The 26,785-nt window shown below is 47.2% G+C and overlaps 1 protein-coding gene across 1 annotated transcript in view; it reads right to left on the bottom strand.

Annotated features, from left to right (window-relative positions):
• The window catches only part of NTN4 (netrin 4), a 47,155-nt gene extending 30,662 nt beyond the window's left edge, over positions 1–16,493 (bottom strand). The window contains 3 exon segments of the mRNA XM_050323688.1: positions 12,474–12,721; positions 12,724–13,002; positions 16,406–16,493. Coding sequence (XP_050179645.1) covers positions 12,474–12,721; positions 12,724–13,002; positions 16,406–16,487 — 609 coding nt within the window. The 5' untranslated portion in view covers positions 16,488–16,493.
• Between the last annotated feature and the right edge of the window lie 10,292 nt (positions 16,494–26,785).

Consider the following 26,785-nt stretch of genomic DNA (forward strand, 5'->3'; position numbering starts at 1 on the left):
AGCAACAAAATAGGCTCCGAAGCCAAAGCTGCCTGAGGAAGTCAACAAAACCAATGAAAGATTTGCCAGGAGCAAAGGTTTTTCGATGAGTCATGGGCCCATCTCACACTGCTGCAGCCTCCACCGGATGCAGCTGCAAGGGCCCAGATCTTTGCCAGGACTCAAGTGTCCACAGCGATAAAATGGGGCCCTTTGGGACACAAATGCCCACAACATGGTAGAGACGTGTGTGACCAACAGAAAGCTTCTTCCTCACAGACCTTCAGAAACAGGCTCAGCCACAGAGGCTGTGGACAGGGACTGGCAGCTGCCAGGCATGTGCTCGTTCCCTGGGTCCCTGCACCTGGCCAGAGGTGTCACATCCAACCTCCAACTGGGAGCCTAGCCTCAGCCAGGAAGGCATCAGGAAATGACACTGTCAATAAATTACAGAGAATGAGTGGACGGAAGACTCAAGAAGCATATACATAGGGGAACAAGCCAATAAGCAGGAATATTGTAGAAATAAAATCAATAAACAAATATTAAACCCCACATTTTTATTTGGTTGTAAATGAAAACCAAGGGGGTAACATCACATGAAGTGATCTGTGATTTCTTTCCAAAAGAAACTGATGAACTCTACCCTGTAATATCTGACCTGGATGCATGAAAATGTATCTGTAAGTACCCTACAATAATGACCTATCCATATTAGTGATTCATTTAATTGGCTCATGGCATTTTATAAATTCAGTACTGCTTTATTTGATCTCTTTTCTGGTAGTTTTATTCCTTTCAATGCATTTGACAGGAACATAAGAAAAAATAATAAGAATAAAAAGAATGTAAGTTTCGTTGTCTTCTCCAGATAGACAGCAAAAGTAATAGGGCACATGCACCCCCTTACTAAATGGTATGTGATGTCTAGGTAAGTGTTTAACAGAAAAGTTAAGGTTTGCTTTAGGAGTCTGCAGTGACTCTTGGTATGCAGGCACTAAATAAGTGTGCTTAATTGGCCTGCATTATGGGGCCCTGTTGAATCTCCACACCACTGAAAGAGGTCTGATTTATTTAGTGCTTGGACAAGGCTCTGAAAATGTAGGCAGTAAATGCAGTGGTGGAGCTCTGCCAGCACGTCCGGGACCTCAACCCTTTGCCTCCTGAAAAATTTCCCTCGAGCACAACAAGCAGCTGAGATTAGGCACAGCCTGCCTGATGCTGGGGCTGAGGTGAAGGTGAGCCCCCATCTCTGATGTCCTGGCTCCAGGATTTCCAGCTGGGTGTCCAGCATCACCTCACATCTGCTTGTGCTCACAGGCCACGGCTGTTACTTGTAGTTGCAAAGCAAGCTGAGGTGGTCCATGTTACATCCTCTGTATGGTACGTCTCTGCCATCCCCCAACCACCACATGCTTCCACCCTGTCCCCCTGTGTCTCCCTCCACAGCCAGCCCAGCTGTCCAACAGCCCAGGACCTCTCCTATAAGGACTACTCAAAAGTGGTAACTGGTTTCAGCCTTGGCTGGTATTGTTCGGAAAAGCTTAGATGAGAAATTTTGTTGGGACAATTAAGCTTTCCCGCTCAATAGATGTAAAAGTTAAAGGTAGTAAATTCTCTTGGTAAACATTATGGAAATCTCACAGGCAGCAATAAGGCTGGTTTGGAGAAAAGTTTTACCAAAAAAATATTAATAATGATGCAATATGTGTGTCAGCTGGGGCTGTCTATAATGTCAACCTGCCGCAGTCTGCTTTCAACTTCCACCCAAGAAACCACATTAGGAGCAATAAGCTCATCATCACCACAAAAGCCTGATCAGATGGAGGTGGATGTAAATTTATGTGCAGAAATCCAATGCCAGTCAGGTGCTCCCACTTCAAAGAGATGTTCTCACACCTCTTTCGCACACCCCTGCTCAGTCACCCTTCAGTGCTGCAGAAGAACCTTGAAGCCAAGACTGTTCTGTGCTTGTGCCCCTGTGCCTTCCCAGGAAAAAGTAATTAAGTTTCTCACTCCACATGTGCAGGAGAGACTGAGGTGAGACTATCTTATTATTCATGTGAGGATATCTTGATTTCCAAGGTTTGCTGGGCCATGCAGCAAGAATCCTTCAGCAATGAATCTAATTTGGTACCTATGGGGAGCCCTGTCACCTTTGAGGACTCTTCTTTTTTTTTACAGTGGGAAGCCTCAGACAGAGGAGCTGACTGGTTTAATGGGGCTCCCTCAGCCCTGCTAGTGCAGGAGCAGCTCAGGCACCCCAGCTGCCAGACGCATGGTCTGACTGCCAGGTGTAGTGCCTGCAACAACCAACAGATTCCCTGCCTACGTACGTCCTCTGAAAGAGACAGGTACTCCACAGGTAGGTTTCTCTTGTCTTCCAGTTTCAGCACTGAGAGTAGAACTCCATGCTAGCATTTATCCTCCCAGTCAATATTTAAGTTTCCAGGGATTTTCTGCATCAGTGTGGTCAATTTCTGCCAGGCTCTCTCCTTGGCTCTTTCTTGAGGGGAGAACTGTGTCTGCAGAGCAGTGTTTTGCTTGCAAAGTGAGTTCCCTACTGAAATAGGCCTTGTGTCATTGCACCGCATGTACATCCAGGTGTGTGTCCATCAGTCCACTCTAAAAACTTTTGAAACCACTGTCTAACTTCAACCACCTTTTGGAGATGTATCTTAAAGGTGTTAAGCTCCTAAAAGAAAACAATCCCATTCCTTCACAAAATCAAGCTTGGTGGGCCACTGCTCCACGTGAAGAAAGCTGCACAGCCACAATACTGGTACATTCTACAAACAAAACATGTATTACCACTTCAAGCAACAAGCCTCTAGGAGAGAAACCTGTGTACATCTATGTGCTGTGTGTTCACTGCAATCACTGTAGGCTGAAAAAAGAATTTTTGGCAGATGCTACAAATTATTCACACGGTGTGGGAAGTTTATTGGCGTAAGGTGGGTAGGTATTATCCACTGGCTCCTCTAATATACTTCTTTGTTTTTCTGCCTGTGAGACCAAGTGGACTTCAGGGAAGAAGAGCCTGTCTTTTTCTTGTGGAGAGGTCTGACCACGCACTCCCATGGTGCACACTTAGCATAACCTGGATGAGATGAAACAGCAACAGAAATTGGAAAATCTGCCTTGCTGCTGTGGAGAGGAGACCATCAGAGACAAGATCACAGTGAGCAGCAGAGTCTGTCTTGCAGGCCACAGTGTTAAGCACTCAACCAACATCCCCGAGCAACGATGACAGAAACTCACTGTGTACCCCCACCAGCAGTCCCTGAGCTCCCTGAGATGCTGGAGAAACGGCACTCCTGCAGCAGCCTTAACAAGGTTGTTTCATATAGTTTGATAAAGGACAGCATTTGGCCCACGCCTACAGCTTTCTGCAGTCTTTTACAGCATGTAAATCAAGGCAAATAATCCCTTGTCTCACCACCCAAAAGTTATGCCATCTTACATAGACTTTGGGAGGAAAATCGAGCTATTTCAAATAATTGGCCCTTGCGAATTAATTTATACCAAGGCAACTTTTATCTTTTGGGAAACTCAAAGCATTCTTCTGCCATTCTTAAAAGCAAAAAGCAGTATGGGAAGAGCTCCTACTCACATGCAGCAGCTGGCCAGTGAGGGGCTGGAAAAGGCACAAGGAAAACTAGGCAAGAGTCTTGGGATTTCACCAGGATCCTTAAAATCTCTGGTAATAATCAATCAGATGAGAGCCTTCTTCTCAGCTTCTCTTCAACATCACACTACACAATTTCATTAGATGAAAATGAAACACTGCTAGGTCATTCCTGTCTTCATGGTGACCACAAAAGTAATGTTCATATCAGAAAAAAATCTCAAAACATTTGGATTTCTTAATCTCTGGCTAATAGTGCTTCTCCAATAATTGACAATTTATTCCACCACGGCTTTATTTTGCCTAATCACTATTTTCACTCAGATAGGAACACTCAGTTTCTTGGCTCACAAAACCCTCCAGATGCATATCATTGGCTATGCACTATCAAGGAAAACAATTACTGCTTTTTTCTCATCTTCAGAATCACCGCTTCCAAGGCTGCACTATCCTGCATAGGAAAATGAACCAGCACACTTCAGTGAATAATATGAAGAAGTCCTTTGACCCATCAGCAAGAAAGATGGTATTTAAATACTCTTCCCTCCAGCAATTCCCCTCCTTTCCCTATCTCCACAAAGATTTATGTCCTGAGCCTTGGCCTGCCGGCAGTACCTGTTGTGCATATGGAAGACCAAGAAAACCTGGAGCTACCTCCAAAGAGCCAGACAGAGAACTGGACTTGCTTCTTCATTGGCAGGACTGTAAGAAAAGCTGGCTCACTCCCCAGAGATGCAAAATAACCCCTTTAAAAGCTTCTGAGCACAACACATCACTGCAAAAGCCTGAAAGGCAGCAGGTTAGTGTTTCAGTAACTGCAATGGTACTAAGGATCAAGGGGATTTCTTTCAGGTTAAGAGTAGCACAATTTCATGAATATTTTTCAATTCCTCTTGTTTATAATGAAAAGGCTTTTTGCCTATAGGACTGGCTGTTTAAACCACCTAGTTACTATGAGCTACACTTAATTTTAGGAAAAAGAAGAGTTGTCTGAATTATATGTAAATACACACTGTCAAAAAGGTCACAAGAAACAGCACCCCTCTTTCAACCCATAGCTATAGATTTTGATCACTGGAACGAGGGATGCTGCGGACAGACTGGTGACAAAAGACTCATAGCATATGTGTCTAGTAAGTTTCATTTCGGACATGAACTTACTTTCTTCCTGGAAATATTGTTCAGAGAGAATTTGAGGACTTCACCACTCGTGCAGGATATCCAGTTGTTAGACTGGATATCTCACACTGACACCCACTGTTGCACGGTGATTAATCTCAAATGAGCTTTGGAACCAAAACTTCTGAGACATGTCAATACACTGCTTTAGGTTACACACTTCCCATGTAACCAGTTGCATCCAGGAACCCTGAAGAGAAACATGGCAGCCCTACTTTCCAGCCAGAGAACTGGGAGCTGAATAAGTGAGCTAGTCTTCTCTTCGTGCCAAAAAATGAACTGTGAAATGAAGCCGTGGGGTGCAGTGCCTGAAGAGAGGCTCCGGTGGCACCGTTAAAATCCTGTGGCACTTTTCTCAAGGGAAGCAATAGTCCCGCTAACAAGGCCAGATGCCAATTTAGAGAATTAAATTCTGCCTACCCAAACTCCTCTTGTTTCATGTGGGTACAGCGCTCTTCACGTCCTACATAAGAAGTTTGGAAAGGGTCTCCTGGAGCCCTGGGACTCATTCCCTCCTGCTGTTGGCAGCCTACAATATACCCCCTTTCATAGACTGGTCAAGCTCTCTCCAAAGAATAATTTGTTTTAGCCATAATTGGAGGTTGATCCAGAAGTAGTTAAAAACTCGCTGCTCTAAATGGGGTTTTGCTGATATGCACTGTTAAACACTGGCTATGCTCCATCCCAGAGGCAGCTGCATTTCAAGAGCTGGCCAAGCAGACGGCCAACCTCCAAGTGCCAAAAGCACAGGGAAAGCCAGGAAGAAAAGGAGACAGTCCTATGGGCTAGCTGTAATGGGAGGAATCACGCAGAGGATCATGGGGCAGGTTGGAGAAGCATTTTGCTCTTCACATGCCCTGGTCCTCCAGAGAGGCTGAGCATCCAGAGGGCCTTGTAATGGGACATGTCACTCCTCCTGGATGGTCCATGGGAGAGGGGGAGGGATTTGTCCCAACCTGGTCCACAGATCTGGCAATATCATGCCTGATAGACCACATATGGAAAACTTAAAAGGCAGGTGCTGGTGCCCAGAAAATAACAGTTGTGTTGCTCTGCCTTGTCAGTGACCAAGCTCTAAAGTATCTTCCATTATAAAATTTACCAGAGACCAAAGGTTCCTCTTCACATGTGCCCAGAATGGCCCCTGTCTCCTGTCCTCCTGGGCACAGGTGAAAACTAAGCTCAGGTTTCCCCTTTTCCCCTGAATTCGCTTTTTGCTGTTCCATTATTTGAAGGCAGAAGCTCCTCCTCTCCACTGTTGGAAACTTGGGGTTTCCAATCCAGTGGTAAACCCACACGGTGCTTGGGAAGACAGGCTTCCCTGCCAGGAAGGAAACCTTGAGGGCCAAGCCAAGAGATGAACTTCACCCCAGCCATCAGCAAGTCGGGTGGTGGTGAGTTGGTGTCCTGCTGATGTGCTGCTCCTGCCATCACAGTCACCTCATGCTGAACAGCCAGCTGCCACAGCCTGGGACTTTGAGGTTCCTACATAATTTAACTGACTCCAGCCTGGCTCCATTTACTTAATCTCATTAACTTTTCCCCTAGAAATCACTATTCTTGTGCTTATGAAATAATGGTTGCCATATCTTGCTAGATTTACTGATATAATGCACAGAGCTGGACTGAGTTTGGCCACCACCTCAGTCACTTCTAGCTGGTCAGTCCTAGCTGGACAGACTCTCTTTTGTATGTGACATTTCTGAACAATTCATGTTTTCCCAAAGACGGGATCAACAGGAAGATGCTGTTAAAGAGGTCTTTTTCCTACAAAGTGTATTTCAAGTGTAGAGATAGGACTTGAAAACATACTTCCCCATCTACATCCTTGCACATCCTAAGCACTGCTGATCACCAGGCAGGATCCCTCTTTCCTTCTTGTCAGTTTGGGCCTTTGAGCAGACACCAGTGGCACAGGGCAACTAAAAAAAGCTGCCTGCAGCCCTCTAATGGTTTGATATCCCAGGCTGTTTTGAGGTTATTCTTGCATTTTCCCAGGTTCTTTGTGGAGTCCCAAGTCCTCCAAGTCACTGAACTCAAATCTCCTGTTATCCACAAGATCCTTGGAGGATCTTAGCACAGTGAAAATGTAGCTTCAGTTAAGGACAACAATGATAAGCTTGAAAACCAAGATTATTCAGGCCTGAAAGGCAAAAAAAAAAAAAAAACAGGCAGAAATTTCTACAGCCCAAAATCAGGACTTAAAAGTCACTGATCATCTTTAGCTCCTGTTTGTGTCAGCGAGTATTACAACTCTCATTGTCTGTCAGGGTCAGACTTGTGAGTAGAAGGACACAATTTACTTCTGCTCTACACAGCAAGTTTCAGGTAGAACCAGTAGGACTGGTGTCCAAATCCTTAAAGAACAGAGACAGGCTGCATGCAGTAACAGTGCAAGGCAAAACATAGGAAGGTTTTTCTGCTACAGAAGGCACGAGATCAATAACATGCTCAGTAAGACACACATCCCACAGCAAAACAGTGGCATGTGATGTTTCACAAGTTAAAAGCACGTTAGAATTTGTTGCTGGAATACAGTCAAGCTGCAAATATGCCTCTCCTATTAATAGCAAACAGCAACAATAGCTGAGGTCTCCAAGTGATTTATTAGCAGTATTCTAAATAGATGAACACTAAAATAAGTTACTAATTTACTAAAATCTTGTCAAGGAGACTCTGCTTCAGTAAGCCCTTTTATCCTGGAGCTTGTCTAAATGGGGACACTCAGGCGAGCTAATCTGAATTGACCACAGATGGGAATGTAAAGTGAATGAGATAATTGCATTGCAGAGTGGACAGTCACTCTCACTCACAGTAAAAGAATTAACATCTGTTAAGGGCCCCTTGTCGATGAGCCCTCAACAGCGATCTCTAGCAGAGGATAATTTTAAAATCAGAGTGTCAAAAAGGAAAAATTAATATGATCTGAACTACAGGAGGGAAGATAGCCTTTTATGCATGATAGTAAAATTAGTATTCCTGTCTGAGCATGAAGCTGAAAGAGTTTATTTCTGTGTCATGTTTACTTAGATCAGATTAGTTTGGATGGTGAATCCAGTTCTGATTGCCCTTGCAATAATGTAGCTGAAGGGTTACACCCTAAAAAACAATGAAAATACTCAGGATTTGTAGCATATTTGTGTGATTCAGGCTAAAACTTGACCTTAGCCTTTCTCTTAAAACACTGATGATATAAGGCCAGCATTTTGTGGTTTCTGCCTATGCTAAACAAGCTGCTGCTGTGAAACAATTAATCACTGAATTAAGCATAGGGAAAGTCTATAATGACCCCTCTACATGCAGGTGGTCTGAAATTATTCCCTGAGAAAGAAGCAGTTTCTTGTCCCCTTCACAATGTTGCAAATCCAATCCCTCAAGTAGGCAGATGCTTGAAGCTTGCTGGAAACCCAAGTTGATTGTAGCAAGGCTTCTTCCTCCCTCCTGCTTTCTCCTTCTCCTACACTAGAGGGGCCTCATAGTGGAGGACAGCCTGGCCCTAGGTGTTGAACAGTGAGAGCTCCCAAAAGCAGTGCCAGCCCGCAGGTGGACTGCTGAACGGGATGCAGTAAATGTCTGGGGATGCCAGGGCAGGAGTTGGGTACCCACCATCTGCCTCCTTTCCCTACTAAGGAGGGGCTCAGTAGATTTGTTTGGCTCCTCTATATGTGCAAAGAAATCACTGCTTTGCTCCTTGTTGAAACAGTGGTTCTTCTTTGCATGAGCCCAGCCTACAGCCAGGCTGCTTGAGCACGGGGATCAGCTCAGCAGAGTCTCTGAGCACATGCTGCCCTGTGAACTCATGCTTACTTCCACTGAGAAAGCCATCTAGACCAAACCCAGGGCATTAGTGCAGTGTTCCCAACATCAGTACATGCCATGCAGCCTTCAACCTCTTTCCTCTGCAGTTCTGTCCAGATCTGTCCTTTTCCTCCTAATCCCACCACTGGGCTGTTGATCCTTCATCTTTTGCCTGCTTCAGGGTAGAGTACTCAGATCCATCCAGATCAGATGGTAACCATGTCTGGTGGTTTTGCAGCATTAGGGACAAGAGACCTGCCAAGTCAGTAGACCTTTCAAGTGCCACATGTGGCGTGTGACATAATTACTTCTGGTTCCCATCGCTGTGGTGCCACCTTCCAAACGGATCGCTCTCCCAGTGCTCTCTCCCATCCCAGTCCCACCCCTGCAAAGAGAAGCCCAGAGCTGCACTACTACAGAGGAAGGATGAAAGGCATCTCCCAGAGCCATTTCAGCATTTCTGAGGTCTTGATCTTTGAAATGAACCTGGAAGCTTGGCAGCTTGCTTTCTGCACTATCATAAATCTTCTCAAGATCAACATCAGGGTAAATTCTGACGAGGGAGGATTTTTGTCATAAGAGTTGAAGTAGGCATCTAAAGAATGACTCATGATGATGCAGGCAGAATTCAAAACGTCTGATCTTTCTTTGCAATAAAAACTGAGGCAAATACAGCTTTGACCCAAATTAATATATGACCAAACAGGTGACATTGAAAAGAGGCCATAAGCCCCTGAGTGCTGTGGGATTCTGCACACTGCTGCCTTGAATGGGGGCTTGCAGGCACTGTAATGCTAGGCAGAATCACAGGCAGATCAGCACCACCTGCTCTTTGCAGAGGGCTAGCACCAGAAATCACCAGCCCAAAAAGCCACAGGTCTGTGCCATTTGGGGTGAGTCACCACCACCTGAGGCCTCACTTGAGGCAAAGTGCTCATCCAAGGGGCTGGGCAGCAGTGAGCCAGCTTTCAGCTGCATGCAGAGATTCCAGCATCCTGCAAAATCCTGCAAGCCCTTACACTGTGCCTGGAAATGCACATGTGGTGTTGAAATGTTTGAAGTGTGAGAAAGTGGTGACACAGTTTGGAGCATGGATTACAGTTGTTACATCGCAGTTAAAGAAAATCTAAAAAGTTAAAGAAATCCGGCAGCACTCACAGAATTTGTATTTGTCCTTTAAAGAAAACTTTGATAACTGAGTTGCAAAGAACAGTACCCTTCAGACATTTGAGATGACTGTGTATTTGAAACCACTGCTTCAAGTGAAATTACTGTTTCCATATGTCTGAAATTAGGTACTACCAGAAGTGGGAGTAAAGCACAACATAACTCCAAATGGAACACAAAACTAGGATGTTTCTTTAGGTGAGATACATGTTGCTATTGGCAGCTACAAGTAATTGCTGGAATGTAGCACACTGTAATAAATTAAATGTGATATTTGCTATGCATGCAGGCTTGCCATCTGGTCACCACAGAGCTGCTGCTATTACTCTGCAGGTAAAAAGTGGTGTTTAAGTGCAGAGAACTGAAGTGTGCCATACAAGCATAATCTTCTAAGCTCCAGCCTCTTGGATGCAACATTTGTTTAAAAACTGCAGCAATTACATGCTCTTGACTTTTATAGCTTCTTTGCAATAACACGGACTAAAGCGATGCCAAAAGGAGATCCCCCAGGAGCAAGCTTGGTACACAGCCTGGTTTTGCAGCATGCTACTGCAGATGCATCAAACACTACCGAACTTTTCTTCTCGAGGTGGGCACTGGTTTCTACACACAGGACCCTGATTCTGCTGTCCCCACACAGAGGAGCTGCCTGAGGTCGGGATTTGCACAGGTTCTCTCTGGGTACAGCCCCCATCCTGGTGTGACCACAATGAAAACTGCACTGGGGTGCTAGCTACGTGGGACCTAACACAAATGAGGCCAATACTGCCCTATATGATGCCCTGGGTTTCTCATCCCTGAGTCATAATCCCTGAAAAAGATGAAAAACGAGTGTGTAAGTTATATACCCCAGACGTGTCCCACTGGCTGGCCTAAGAGCTGTGGATTACAGTCTCTTCCCTGCATCACAGGCTGGCATAGCTTTATGGTTCAGGTGGTGTGACACAGAGGCTGGTACAAGTGCTGAGGGCCAGAAAAATTCCCAGTGGGGTATGTACATACTTTCTTTTGTAGGTCTCACTTCGTAGCTAGCCCTGATTTAGAACCACAGAATGGTTTGGATGGGAAGAGACCTTTACAGACCATCTAGTCCAACACTACTGCCATGGGCAGGGACATATTTCTGTAGATTGGATTGCTCAAAGCCCTATCCAAACTTACCTTACACTTCCAGTTATGGGGTATCCACAGTTTCTCTGGGCAACCTGTTCCAGTGCCTTATGACCCTCATAACGAAAAAATGTCTTATGTCCAATCTAAATAAATTTCAGTTTGAAACTGTTGCCTCTTGTCCTGTCAGAACGGGCCATGGCAAAAGGTCTTTCTTCACTTTTCTCATAAGTTTTATATTTTTAAATCTCTTAATTTATATATTCCACTCTGAAAGGAAGTTTAAGCAGCTTTTTGGGGGGCAAAAGCAAAGGGTGGCAGCAGAAGAAAGAAAGATAGCACTTGCTCTCACCAGCCATTCAATTTAAAGTCTAATGAAATAAACCTCCTGGGTCTGTCTGACAGGTCTGGAGATCCTTGTTTCTGAGCTGGTGAGAGCATGGAGCAGATTATCCTAGAGAAAGACACTGTCTTCCTCTCGAGACACAGCTAAGATATGCACTTTGGTAAAAAACCAGCTTTCAGTAATTCTGCAGAGTCACTTCCCAGCTAGAGCATCGCTAGAGGTGACCCCAAATGATTGCAAAGGAATCTGAATACGATTTTTCTCAACTTGGTCTCCAAGAACCAGGCTTCAACATCAAAATCAGTTGTCAGCAGAAACTGCAATTATACAAGCGACTCCCTGACTCACCAACCAGATTTTCTCCTTTCTTTGTGTTAGGCCAGAGGGGAATTTTAAGTTTGATTAAACTTTCAGGCAAGTTCATTAAATTAGGCCACTAGAGGGAGCAGCCTTTAAAATCCAGACCTGGTCACTGGGGATGCGTTCCCACGAGAGGGAACCCAGGAGGGCAGCCCCATGGCCGTGGCTCCCAGGGCAGGCTCTCCAATAGGCGGGACAGGCTTAAGCACCAAAGGGAAGACTATTGCTGGTACCATTTCAAAATGTATGCTACTAACTGCTGGTTTTTATATGAAAATCATCTGACTTTCACTTTTATTTTTTTTTCTAAGCAAATGTGATGTTTTTCTTCCTTTTTCAAGTTCTTCTCACATAAGTGAGCACAGGGAAGAAAAAAAAAGACAAGATATAAGTTCCTTAATTACCTGGCTAACCTGGTTTATGGGAACCATACTTCACTGTGTGGTCAGCAGCTATTTTCCCTGGTTACAAGCCTACTCCTCAGTGAAGGTAGTCACTATTAGAAATTAATCTGGTGACTTTTAATGTATTTTGGTCAAAGTCAGACTGATTTGCATCACCCCAAACCCACACGACTGCCAGATCTGGAGAAGGCCGTCTAGAATGATGTTTCCTTTGGCGTTTCCAAGGAATCAGCAGCATCTGCCTAGATTGCAGTTGTGTGGGGGAGTTAACCAGGTGAAAGGAGAGGAATTTTTGGAAAAGAAGGGGATTATGAACTCAGTAAAGCAAGACACAGGGCGGTGCCTATATCACCTAGGAAAGAATTGCGATAATTCACCTTGTGAAATACATGCGATGACAAGAGATGCTGGTGCAATATGGAGCATAAACACCAGTGCAGAGATTGCAGACAGAAAGGGGGCTGGAGCAGGGGCTTTCTTGTCCCAACACAGGCAGACTTACCTCTCCTCCAGTGCAGGGGAAGGGACTGGAATATCTAGAAGTGCAAATGGCTCCTCTCTGTCTCACATCATCCTCCAGCCCGAAGGTGGCTGAGCAGTTAGCAGCAAAGTATTTGTAAGGCTTCCACGTCTCACCGAAGTCCTGGGAGCGCTCCAGCACCATGGCAGCTGGCCTGGGCGACTTGAAGACCATAATCAAGTGAGTGAAGTAGAAGGTGGCTTCCAGGTCCAGCTGGATGGTCTCGCTGGGGCATCCTGGGCTGCCTGCCACCAGGTGCGGGGCAGGCGGAAGGGGGAGTCGGCCATGGCGGCGGGGGGGTGTGCCAGCCCCGCGTGGGCTCGGCTGCACCGGCCGCAGGTGGGGCGCTTGCAGCGGCGCTCGGTGTCCTCGGTGTAGGTGCAGAAGGGCTCGGTGGCGTCACGCCCGCAGGACGTCTCCGTGCGCAGCGCCCGCCCGTGCGCCAGGTTGCCCATGCGGGGGTTGCAGGCCTTTTCACAGGGGCTGCTCGCTCCTGCCACACCGCCCAGACCTGCAAGGCAGAGAGCGGGGGGCTGAAGTTGGCTCCTGAGGCGGAAGCACCCTACCCCTTCAGAGCAGACATGTCCTGCAGCATGCTTTACAGGGACACTGCTCCTGCAGAGACCATGTAATGCTGGTACCCGCTGAGCCCTGGCGGGGATAGGGGAGAGTGTGGCACTGCTGCTCAGCTCTCCCCACTGGGGAGCTCAGTGTGTCTACGAAAACAACAAAAAAAACCCAAAACCCCTCAGGTTTTCCCTGCACTTGGGAAAATCCCTACCATGAGTCGCAGAGCAGAGCAGGCAGAAGGCAGGAGAGATGCCTCCACCTTGCCCTCCTGCCCCGAGGGACCAGAGCAGGGCTGAGGCTTTGGGGACAATGATTGTGGCCTGCCACTCATGCCCTGAGGCTTCCAGAGGGATCCAGGTGATCCTGGGGAAGTGGAGAAAAGCACAAGAAAGACAGGCTGCTGCCAAGGCCACATGCCACCACAAGGCCAGGAGATGGTCATGATGGCCATGGGGGATGGCATTGCTGTGACCCAGCTCACCATGCAGCAGATCAGGTGTTGGGTTGCAAGGGCAGATAGGACAATCTCCCATCAGCAATGACCCCAAGCCTTCACGCCCTTTCCCACCACTCCATCCCTACCCCAGATCTCCCCATAGTCCCAAACTGCTGCTGACTTCAGTGTTTAATTGAAGCACTGCCTAATTTTGGAAAGGCTGTCACTGATGTGTGTAAAGGGAGGAAAAAAAGAAACTTTGCTTGAAATTATGCTGGCAATCTGCCCCACAGCTGAGGCTCTGTCGGTTTTGTTCAAGTTTTTCTGGAAGCCTTGTTGATTTATAAATCCACAGTTAAGGTGTCAAAGAAAAATAAAATCACCATGGGGTTTAATGTGAAACCATTGGCAACATAACTCTCCTGGTGCAGGAATGTTTGATTAGGGGGTCTCCACTTCTTTATTAATAGATATGAGTAGGTCAAGGCTGTATTTGATGAACTATAACTATTTGACACAAAAAAATAATCTCTGATGACTCTTATGTGTGCAGGTCAAAGCATCTGAGGTGCATAATGTCTTCTTTATCACCAGGCCAGTCATACATAGTCAGCTTTGTGCACCAATTAATGTCTTCTTGGCATTTTTGTTATGTCCAAAGGTCATTTCAGTTTAGCATCCAATAAGTCCTTTCTCTGGGGTTAATTCAGCTTTTGTCTACAGTGTCATAGTTGCAATTAAGCTATATTACGCACTAGCAGTGCTAAGCCTTCCAAGACTGACAGTGTCCCCCACTTCTACTGCTCCTCAAGAAACACCCTGGATAAAAAACATTTCCACCACCAAAGGCTTTCAATAGTGATTCTTCAGAACATATGTGGAATGCTCACTACGAACCCAGTACAAAGCACTTCTGAATCCAGTCTCTGGATTTCAATGGGTAAGCAGTCTTGTGAAATTTTTAGTGAACAAGAAATGCTCAGTCAAGTTAGTTTCCTATGGGGTGCTGGTAAAGCTGTGTCTGAGATGACCTATAGTAACTGTGCAGAATATATTTCCTCTAGAAAAGTAAACAAATAGAACTGTAAGGTTAATGTAACATCACTTACATCTCCCAAACATCCTTTTCAAAGTGTTGTATAAACATTAACTAAACTACGTAGCATTCCTGAGGGATAGGTAAGTAAGTGCTATTATCATATTATCAGTTAGCCCAGCCAGTAGTTGGCCTAATTTATATCTTTGGCTGCTTTCCTGGATTCTTTGGCTACGTGTAACACAGTGCAGTTAGCCGCTAAACAAGTAGATGAACATTTACTGCGGTTCCCTCAGTTGTGGGATTGCAAAGAGGTTTGGGAAGCGGCACAAAAAGAGCAGGGCTCGGTCAGTACCGTGGGACAGGTAGAGATTATTGTTTTCTGCACACTGACTGCTGCCCCTGGGGATGCAGTGGAGGAGGATCTGGTCAGTGGGAGGTTTCCAGTGACTGACGTTCCTGGCAGGGCTGGCGTAGCGGCAGAGCCCGACCAGGAGGGGTTGGCTACCAAATCCCATGTGAGACTCTGGGAGCTGAGAGTACTTAACTGCTCCAAGCTCCGGCTATGCTCCAGCCCTGGTCATGCATGCTCACTGACTGCAGTTGTCCTTCGGCCAGACACAGAAGGTCCCTTCCTCACCCAGGGTCAGATTTGGGGCAACGGACCTTGGCTTCAGCAGGATTTGAGAAATGCTGCTGGCACACAGACGTGGGTCCCAGGGGATGAAAGGGGGAAGAGGAAACCCCCTTTGAAAGGGTGTTTGTTTTCACTTGAATTGGAAAAGAATTGCATGACTGATGCAGAGCACCGCATGTTATGAAAAGTGACAGCTTTCTAGTGTAACGCTGGCTGCCACAGGAATTCAGCAAAAGGACAAATCGAGAGCATGGAGAGTTCCATGCTGGCAGCATGACTGCTCTGTCACAGCCCTGGGAAAGGTGTTTTTCCCTACTTGCATTTAATGCTTCTGCCCACCAAATCCTCCCATTCTATGTACTGTACATGCCACAGGACCGGGATCTTCACTAATGAGTAAGAGCATGCAGTGAATACCATGACTCACCTGTAAAACATCCATGGAAAATCATATGCTTCCTGCTTAAGCATTTTAGCAACACATGGCTTGTGATGTTTCGTTTATATCTTGTGCCTGATTAAATGTTTGTTTCCCATCTGGGTTTTTTCTTCTTTTTAAAGAAGAAAATTGGCACTCGGCTTGCAACCGACCGAGGAAGCGTTATGCAAACTGTTTATGCCCGAGTGTCTCTGCTGCGGGACCCCGCTGCGGGCAGCTCTGAAAGCGAAGTGTTTACGCTACGGGAAGAGGCTTTGAAAACCCTGCCCGCCCTGCCCGCCGTCCTCCGCACCCCGACGGCTCGGGGCACCACCGCCCAAAGCGCCTGCGGAGCCCGCAGCGCCCCGCCGCTGCCACCCGCATCGCTCCGCAGACCGGCCCCCCTCCCGGGGCATCCCCAGAGCTCAGGCCCCGGCCCGAGCCCAGCCGGAGTCGCTGCCCCGCAGAGGCTCCGCGGGCAGAGGCAGCCCCGCGCAGCGCGGGGCGCCGCGGCCGGACCGCTCTTTGTCTGCGGCTCGGGATGCGGGGGGGATGCGCATCCCGGCCTCTGCCCTTCCACACACACGCGGGCACACGGCGCACCGACACGCACCGCATGTGCGGACACGGGAGCGCACAGCCTGTGCGCGCACACCTGCGTATGTGCACGCGTGTGTGCGTGTGCGCGGACACGGGCAGACACAGCCGTGCGCACGCCCGCGCCCACTCACGCACACAGGCACGCACACACGGCCCGTATCTGCCTCGCACGCCCGCGGAGGACGGAGAACGCCGAGCGCGGCCGGTCGCGACCCACCTGCAGCGGCGGCGGCGGCGGCCCGCAGCAGCAGCAGCAACAGCAGCAGCGACGGCAGCGGCAGCCACATCCCGCGCCCCATGGCCGAGCGCCCCGCGGCCGCCCGCCCTGCGCGCCCCGCCGCCCCGCGGCGCGACCGGCCCCGCGCGGCATCAGCGCCCCGCGCGGCCCGCCGCCCGCCGCGCACCGCACCGCCCCGCGCCGCCTGCCGCCCGCCGCGCAGCGCCCGCGCCTGCCCTGCCCCGCCCCGCCCCGCCCGCCGGGGCCGCCCCGCCGCGGGGGCTGTTGCCGGTGCGCGGCCAGGCGCGGTACTGCAGCGGAGCGCACCCCCCGCACACCCCCGCACATCCCCCGTCCACGCAGCCCCGGCGGCTCTGCCGCGGCACCTTGAGGCGGGCGGGCTGGTCCCTGGAGAGACAGAGATCCGCGCCCCGGGGCAGGGGGCTGCCCTGCGTCAACGCCCGCAGGCGCTGGCTTCCGAGCCCGGGCGTGCTGTCGGGGCGGAGAGGGTGGAAGTGAAATTGTGAAACGTAGCCTTCCTCCGTCCCGGATCGGTTTTAAACGAGCGACTTAAGTGACAACAGCTAACTCCGGGTCACTCACAACTTTGAAGACGTTTCTTGTTTTATCGATTCTTTTCTGGTAACTGACTGGTGGAGCCACGTAACTGTAAGAGGTTTTCCCTTCTTTCATGGGAATTGGAAATCTGTGGCTTAGTTCACACATTTTAGGGCCAAAAAGCCCCATATGGTCCGAGGGGTTCAATAACACTGGTCATCATACCTCACAGCAGTTTTAAGCTCTGAAAATAGGAAACGATGCAGTTACATCTTTTTTTCACCACCAGATCATTTTTAGGTCTCAGTAGAGGGCCATTAGGGTGGAGCTCTTCTGAGCAGTCACAGTTTTTACTTACCTGAATCTAACCTGGGAGGCAAGCATATTGCAAGCGCTGCAAAATGTTGCTTATGTCTTTCTCTGCACTTTGAACTTGGACAACTTAAGAACAATTCTGTTTTAAAGAGCAGCATGACAGTGTCTTAAGACTACCATGCTGCCTTCTGTTATGAATTTCAAAAGTGCTGCTGTGGTTATATCATCACCAAAATGCTCCCTGAAAGGTAATTAGTCCATAATCTACTGATAGCAGTCAAACATCTGACTCACACAGCAGTGTTATCACTACGTTTTTACCTTAAAAGGTACAGATAGGCTGATCGTTGTCATCTTTATAATTTTTCAGTGCTGAGTTACATACCACAGAGAAACATTTTGCTCGTGTTGCTGCTGTCATTTTCTCTGCCCTCCAGGTGAGAGCGTCTAGACAGGGACTTCGAGCCTCCAGGGACCTGTCGAGCCCCCACGGCTGCTTGTGAGCTACTCAGGGGCTTGTCCTGCAACCTGCCTGTTACAGGGAAGGCTGCTCCCACACTTCTGAGCCTCCTGACGGTGGTGGCCATGGGGGAAAAGGGTGTTCTGAAGGGTTTCTGCCTTGCATCTTTCGAAACAGTGATGTGTTGCCACTGAATCATGCAGGAGTTTGTGTTGTTACAGACAGGTTGCAGCAGTCACATTATGCAGGGCTGGGAAAGGAAAAGGGCAAGCCACAGGTGGGGAATTTATCTCCATTTTAATTCATAACTCGTAGTTCCTCCTGTGTCAACAGTGCCAAGTGATAAATCTGCTGTAGGGTAATAAGTCTGGGTGGACCTGAGCAAGAGCTCACGCTACTGCGTCAACCCATTTGGCGTCAGGAGCATAGGGCAGGTTGAGGTCCATGAGCAGGAGAAGTAATTTTCTTAAAAGGAGATGACAGGGATGACAAGGGCAGAGGATGGCTCTGGAGAAATCCCTGTGGCAGGAGGAAAGGAGATGATCTGGACTGAAAAACTGCAGAACAAAATATTGAGGGAGATGAACAGTGATATCACTAGCTGGAGTGGAAGAGTGCAACTAGGCTTGGGCTGGAGTTGGAAAATGGAAGAGCAGTGGCCAGTGAGGGGAAATGAGAGGAGAAAGGCTACACAGTGGGTATGCAATTGCAGAGATAGGAGAGAGAAAGGACATGCTCACAGCATTGTCACAGGTAGGAGGTCTGATATTTCTGAAACAGAATAATTCTATAGAAAACTGGAGAGACAATTTCCAGATAACCACAGGTAGGTCATCCAAAAGTCAACTAGATATCCAAACATTTAAGAGCTTGGTAGCATAAGCCCACTCCTTTGAGGGGCTTCCTGTCTCACATGCTTCAGTTCTCATAAGCCAGATAACTGAGTTGCACTTTCCCATCTAGCAGCTCTGCTCTTCCTAGATGAATTTGTTTTCTTTGTTGGAGGCCACACAGTCTGCAACTCTGGCCATGGCCAGCTCATATCCTTGTGACACCTCCTCCCTGGCTCTTGGTGGCCCCACGGGACCTGCTCAGACATGCAGCCATGAATGCATCCAAACCAGCAGCTCGGTGAATACCCCCTGTGGAGCTGTGCATGGCCACAAACTGAGGGCATCTTCCCAGGGCAGGTGTTGCTGTTTGCTGCTTTGCAGGGCTGGTGGGAGTTCAGCAGAGGGTAGGAATTACACAGAGGTGTTTCAGCACAGTTTTATTTTCTTTATCTGTCAGTGTTGCCTCTTGAGGTGACAGGAGAAAAATCACATAGTTACAAAGAGGTGAGTGTTCACCCCTCCCCAAACTTTCTTCAGGAACATAAGCTTTTGGGTTCATACTGTACTACTGGTTAAAGAAGAGCAAGAGATGTTTAAAGCTGTCATTCAATAGCTCATTATCACCCTTCACTGTGAGGGTGGTGAGGCACTGGAACAGAGTGGCCCAGAGAAGTTGTAGAAGCCCCATGCCTGGAAGTGTTCAAGGCCAGGTTGGATGGGGCTTTGAACAATCTGGGCTTGTGGAAGGTGTCCCTGCCCACAGCAGGGAGGTTGAAACTGGATGATATTCATCCCTTCCAATCCTATGATTCTATGATTCCTGCAATATGGTTGTGGGTAGCCAGGTAGACGGAAAGGCCCAGAAATGCAGAGATCACCTGTCTGATGTCTGCATTTCTCAGTTACACTTAAGAAGTCTTTAAAGAGTGATGGTGTTCCTTGACTATACATGTCACAGTAAGTTTCAAGGAAATTAGCAGGGATGAAAGGCCTGGGAGGATGGCCTCTTCCTCCTCAGAGATGCTGAGTAGGTAACCTGAAGGAAAGACCTGCTTTGGCAGAGGGTATGATGCTGTCCTCGGAGAGAGGCATCAGAAGCCTTTCAGCTTGATCTGTCAGAGTGAAATCCAGGCCCCTGAATTGTGTGAGGAGAGAGGATCCTCTCTGAATCTCTTCCTGCAAACCTTCTGCCAAGGGTAAGGATGTGCTGTGAGTAATGTTTTCAAGTCAATGTATGAAGCTAATTTTAGAAGCAGATCACAGGGGGAATACCTCACCTGCCACCCAGTCAGAGCCATCTGGTTTAGACTTCTGTCATAAAAAAATCTCAAAAATTCAAAAGATCAAACTTACTTTTTAACTAGAGGCTTGTTCAAAGATCACCATTTTTTCTATTGCCATCCGTGTAGGTATGCAGAACTCCTGTTACAGTTTAACAGGGGGCCCTTGGGGCCAACACAGTCCCTCAGACATGCCTGACTATTTTAAGTGGTGTCACATGTGCCATCTTGCACCTGCCAGTGCATTCACTCCTTCTCCACAAATCGGGCATGGCCCACTGAGTTCTGTGCAAGGAACAGAGGTGATATCCCAGTGGAGCATCACACTTTGACAGGAAGATGGGAGGCTGGATCGGAGCAATCTCTGCTGAACAACATAACTGCAGGGCAGCAATTCCAGCTGAATAATTACCTACATGCTCTAGCTTTAGAGATGCTTATTTTAGTTTGTTATTTATTTTTCATTGACGGCCCTTTCAGGTGTCGTCTGGGCAGAACTGGATGTATCTCACACACTGCTCAGCAGTGGTATTTGTCCTTTGCTCTACTGTGCAGGAAATGGTGATGCTAGTGTTTCTGTGAAGGATCTACTAGATTATCAGTCTTTTTGACTTCAGAAAATATTTGATCCAGATCTGGTGTCTGTTGCAGCTCTCAGAAGATGGTCCACTCCTCTAGACATGAACAGAGGTTAATACACCACATGCACATTTAAACACGTTAAAAGAGCTTTGTAGAAAGGAATAGAAAGTTGTTTGTTTCAACAAAAAAAATGATTTTGATAGAAAGCCCACTGAAGTCAATGGAAGTTGACATCTGATCAGTGGATTTTGGGTGGAGTCTGAAGTCATCTCCCTCTTGTCTGTTTTGATACCACATCTTTAATCCTTTCTATTAAAACACATTGTTAAGTCTTGTACTTCACTTTTTTGCAAATCACTGAAACTCTTCCAACTGTCATCCATTAAGCAATGAAAACCTATCACTGACTCATCAGACCTTAAAACAGCTTGATTCCTAAGTATCAGGTATCGCTTCCACTTACAGTCCTCTCTTGGGATTCATGGGAGGGAAGAGAGGGTTAAGGCTGTTTCAGGTGTCCAGGAGATCCAATAGCTGTAACACTTCTCTGACTAACAGCACCAAAATGCCTTCTGACAGGGATTTGTTTTAGGAAGAAAGGTCAGACCCCAAGCCCAGTGCCGCAGGGGATTGCCTGGCAGTGCAGAGGGCTGGATCCAAGTGCATTAAAATCTCTACATCCACTGCTAAAAAAACCCAACCCCAAGCCTAATTTTCAATAATATTTCTTAAAGGTTTTGCTACATTTCTGGAATTAAGGGCTGAGTTAGTGTTTCATTCTCCAAGCTGTAGTAACTCAAAACCCACATCAATTGTTTTTCACTTGCAGCTGTTTTTTTATCCACAAGCCATGGCTCCAGGCATTTCAAGGGTTTTTTCCCCTTTTTCTCCTTCTCTCTTCTTACCATCCATTTTGGACAAGCAGGAATGAAGGGAAACCAGCTAATCTCCCCCTGCTCCATTTATAGGGGATTCAGGAGAAAAAAAGCAAAGCAAAAGACAGAAAGAGCTGGGGTGGACTTGCTAAAGAAAGAAAAGTGTTGGTAGGCACTCAGCGTAATTTTTTGCAATAAGACCTGTGCTTGCTGGATTATTGCTGCCACTGTTTTCTTAGCTCCCACATAACCTCTACCCTTCCTCCTTCCCTCCTTTCCTGGGTAATTGATATGCAAATATCAAAACAATGATGAAATTTCAATGCTATAGAAACCCACAGCATTGACGCTTTCTATGTCAGTTCTCTGCTCCATCCTGCATCCTACAAATTATTAGGAGGATTAACCTGCTGGCTGCTTCCTGAATGCCACCTCTGCCAACTTCATCATCTAGTCAGCAGAAAGACTCCAAAACACTCCTGGCAGCCACGGAGAGCAGCTGGGGCAGCTAGAGGTGGCTGGGATGGTGAGGCAGCTGGCCATGGGCTGTAGCAATGGGGCTGGCAGTGGGATGCGGCTGGGCACAGTGCTCCTAAGCTCTCACACTGACTGTTGTTTCCACCCTGCCACCCAGGAGCAGGGTGCCAGAGGACAGCCCAGCAGCCAGCAGCAGCCACAGCCATGGGATGTGGGGCTGGAGGAGTGGGCTGGTGGGACAGAGGGAAAAGGCAAGGAAAACTGCTGTTGCCTTTCCACTAGCTTCCAGTCCACACAGGGGAGCTGGTCCAGATGCTGTCTTGTGCTGGAAATCCATCAAGTGCAGCAGTCAGCACATCTTTCATCTCCAAGAAATACCTGTCCAGCCATAGCATATCACAGCCTGTTTCTTAATTCCTGATAGGGGAATGACTCTGCCTCTGCATGGCTCTGCCTCACTGCTGATGTAACTGCAGAACCAAACCCCCAAAGCTGGGGTTCAGGTGTCCTCTCCCAGCGGGTGTTGATACTGTTGAGACAGAAATCACCATGCTGTGCTCCCCTACGTGCCTTCAATGGGAAAGGAGGGTGGTGTAATTGTGTTTGCTCCCACTTCTCAGCTGGGACATCAGTCAGGAGGACCTTTTGGCAGGACCTCAGATGTGTAGGGTATAGATGTTGGTGGAGCCACGCCACCACCTTTGGCATCTGCTCTTTGCCTTTTGGTTCAGTCCTTGAGCATCATCCTTCTGTGATCTTCCTCACTTTTACGCTACTGAGCAGTCCAGGCATCCTGGGGACTGTCACAGCATCCAGCTCTTCCCTGGTGACCTGATAAATGGGACTTCGGTATCAAAGTGAAGGAGCAAGCCTATTGTAGTGCACTTCACAGAAAGGTAAATAAGCAGAGACAGCAACAGGGACTCTTAGATGCAAACATGGAGATTAGGAATTTAGGAAACCAGCATAAAATCCAATGTCACAAGCCAGTAGTAGTCACTGGATGGTTCCTGGGCTTTCTCCAGGACAGTGACTTGTTGCTGAACCTGCTTCCCCAGTGAGACTGTTCGAGAACTGCATTATATTTGAATTAAATGAGGTTTAATAGCCTTCAGTTACAATCACTACTCATGCGGAGGAAAATGGTATTAGTAGAAAGCAAGACTGGAAAAACATGCCTTCATCTGCCTGATCAACAGGATGAGCAATGAAAATCTGACAAACTGAGTTTAGAAGCGCTCAAAGAAGCATTTGCCAGTGGTTTCATGGCAAACTTGGGGAGGGTCAGGTGATTGAAAATCCCCCCCTTCAGGCATTCCAGGTTATTTAAATAATGACAATTTATCAAACACAGCAATAAAGGCAGCATTTAGAGAAAGTACGTTATCATTTTGTAATCTCATTGGACTCCATTGAAAAAATGAGAAATGGCTGTCAGAAAACATGTAGAAAAACACTGATTAAATGGATCGCACTTTGACTGAATGAGCTCTTGGTATAGAAAGTTCCTCCCTGGGTCTCAGAGGTACTGTGAGCATTGGTCCCCTCTTGACCCTGAGTCCCTTTGGGAAGCAGTGCAAGGGCTCCCACCCTACTTGCCACAGGGCATGTGGCACAGCCTCCAAAGGCAGGCAGAGCTCCATACAGAACCTATGGGGAGTTCCTTCCCATGAACCAGCAGCCAAGGTGGAAGGAGCCATGGCCCTGAGTGTGCCGGCATGGCCAGAGAGGGCAAGGACGTGACTGGCTGACCTCCTCCTTCCCCTCTGTGTAGCAGAGACTCCACAAAAGTATGAAAGAAATCATGTCTGTCCTGTACTGATGAGAAAGCTCTCCTGACAAAGAGGTGTGTTGTAGGAGGTCTATTTTTCCTCCTTTCTTTGGAAAACAAAGTATCTGCATCAGGGACATTAGGAATAATCCAAGGAAGAAAGAGCACTGGCTCAGAGGAAGATACTAGCCATGTCACACAAAGGTCCTTTCTTCTAATGATTGAATCTGTGCTGGCATGAAAGTCTATCTTTTAAGTAGACATAACCACAGTGGATTTTGCACCCTACTATCATATTTGCCAAAGCCGTTTCATGGAGGCATGCTCTGGGAATGCACCTGGCAACTGCCTAGGAGATGCAGTGCACAGCTAGGTAGGTGGAACCCTATGGGTGTCCTGTTCTGTCTTTTTCTTAGGCCATATTTGCAGGTCACAACATGAATTCCAGGTTAACCCGGTTCAGAGGAAGCCTTCAGGCCATCCTACACAGTGTCAACCCAACCAGCACACATCATTCACATCTCCCAGTATCAGTGAGAAGCAGGCGTGTGCTGGATGCAACATGGAACAGCCTAAAATATGACCTTTGAATATGACCCTGGGGTGGCAGTAGGATCAGTTACTGCACATGAATCGCAGATCTCAGCATGCCAAAAACAGCAGAAAGGTTTGATGGTGGTTGAAGGTGGCACCTTCCCACCAAATCTTTCACCCATACTGCAGTGCCCTGTTTTCAGGCACCTAAAATGAGCACATACAGTGTTAATACTCTCAGTCTGCCTGCACCCTCTTCTTAGGTGTCTCTGGTGGGGCATTCAAAAACCAGGCACTGAAGGTCAAGCCAAGCTGGAAAACCTTGGCCTTTGTCCTTGTCCACTTCTTGCCTGCTTGGCTTTGTTACTAGTTAGAATTTTGTGAAAATCTTTGGTTTTGAATCTCTCTTTGGGACATCTGCTTGGTCACACAGTCACTTTTACCAGTCACAGTCTTGATACTCGTGCAGTCTGGTGAGCCCCAGTCTGGTGGAAGGTGCCTACTGCTAGAGGGCTTCCTGCTATTGCTGCTCCTTTCCACAAGACTCGAGAAAAAAACCTGTGTTACCTCCTCCTGCCCCCACAATCTTAATTCAGTGTTGTGTAGCTTGGTCCTTTTGTCCACTCTTGAGTGAAAGTGTCACACAGTGTTGCTAAAGAGAAAGGGAATGTGACAGCATGGATATGGTGGAGTACTGGGCACTGGATCTGACAGTGGGCTCAGGCTATGCCTTCTGTGCTGGTGGAAGACACAAAAAAGGTGTAATTTATCCTCCTGGCTCAACATCATCTTTTGTTCTGCTAACTCAGAGTCAAAAGTGCCACTTTCTCTTTTACATACAGCATTTATGGATTGGCAAGGCTGAGCGGGAAGACTGGGAATGAGAAAAATGCAGCATGGAGATGTGCTGGAACCTCTCAGGCACAGAGGAGTATAACCATGCAGGCATAGATATACCCAGGGAAATCCTGATGTGCTGGTCACATCTCTTTTTGGGCTCAGGTAAGTCATGCTATGTATCTGAAGAGCTAGAGTTCCTATGGCACAGAACTGGGCTGAATTTGCCTATGCTTCTATTTCTCCCTATACAAACCTAGTAACATCTGTGCAGGTAAATCATAAAAAGTAATGCATGGGATAAAGGGGTGTCATTAACTCTTACTATCATCTTTACCTCTGAGAGGTCTTAAGTATGCCCACCAGAAAATTAAACATCTGAGATAGTTTGTATATACTAAAGAGTGTGAATAATGTATAAGGTAAAGACATGGCACTCAAACCACGAGACTGTCTTTAAAATATTGTCCTCCAGCATGTTAGAGAAATCTGCCTATTCCCATGTTCCTTTCCTTAGTATCAAAATCTCAACTCAGATGTTGCTTTGCTTTGGGGTCTTGGCAATGTTTCCACCTGTTCTAGACATTATTTTGCTGTCTGCTGGATGTACACACATGGTGACATCATGGCTATTTCTGGTCTCTGACAATAATCTCCTCTGTTTTGATAGTCAGAGGACAAATTCATTTCACATTTCTGATTCCTTGCCTGTATGAGACTGATGTGCAGGAAAATGTGTACATTAAGACTCATCACATCAGAACTCAGGGGAAAGATCTTATGATAGAAAGAGCCCATGCTCGCTGAGGTACATTCATTACAGTCAGACTTCATGCTGAAGATTACTAGGTGTGAGTATCACTGTGTGCTGGGTGGTGAAAAATACACCTTTGGTATGTCTAACGTGCATCTAGCAAATTATTTGGAGTGTATCGTGTGGTCAAATGAGTCAGCTTCTTGAAGTGGAAACGGAAGAGCGCTTCACTCTTTAAACAGAAAGAGCTCCATAAATGTGGAACATGCTGCGTCTGTACTGCTGAGGCAGCATAATGTAGCAGAGCTACCGATTCAAGTAGCTCGTGTTTGTGAGTCTACATTTACCCTAGACACCCTTGGGCTGCTTTCAAGCTTGGACCACTAGGGACTTTTTAAACATAATTTTTTATGAGTAGTTAAATATGAGAGCCCTGGTTGTTCTGTGTGTCTGGACGTAGAACACGTATGGAGTGGGAAGACAGGCAGGGAACTGGCCTAAGTAACACTATTCCCAGCTACTTTATTCCAGCATATGTTAAAGATGTCACGGGCCTCATGACTTTTGCTCTGGTTGAAAATTGAGCAATTAAGCTAAATTAGCCTGTATTAAGCTCTTGCTTAAAGCTAGTTTTGGTACCTCTGAACGACGCTGCAGGCAGCAGTGAAGACGTGAAATATCAGTGTAGTCAGAAAAAAGCCTGATCTCCTCTGATTGAGTCCTTTGGGGGTTCTTCATCCTCCTCAAAGCAGCTCAGATTTCCAGGCCTTGGTGTGCCTCTGATTCCACAACATCCATCAGAAACATGGAGATCTGGAGACATTTTGCAGTACATAGCAGAACAGTGACAGTTTGTTACACCAGGACACACTGGCTGTGTACCTTTACCCAAGAGGTTTAGGATGAGCTTTCAGAGAAGAAAGAGAAGTTGAGCCAACTTCACTCTGCACAGCCTCTTCTCACCAGCATAGACCAGGCTGATCTAGTAAATTCATAGGAAGAACAGAAATGCTATAGGGCTGAGAGGCCTTAAATGCCCAAGTCACGTCTGCAAATGGGCTTTGAGCACCAGTGAGTAGTCACTGTGTCCTACCTGAGAACAAA

This window comes from Myiozetetes cayanensis, unplaced genomic scaffold (genome assembly GCF_022539395.1).
Source record: "Myiozetetes cayanensis isolate MyiCay16 unplaced genomic scaffold, myiCay2020 scf3, whole genome shotgun sequence".
NCBI classification, from domain to species: domain Eukaryota; kingdom Metazoa; phylum Chordata; class Aves; order Passeriformes; family Tyrannidae; genus Myiozetetes; species Myiozetetes cayanensis.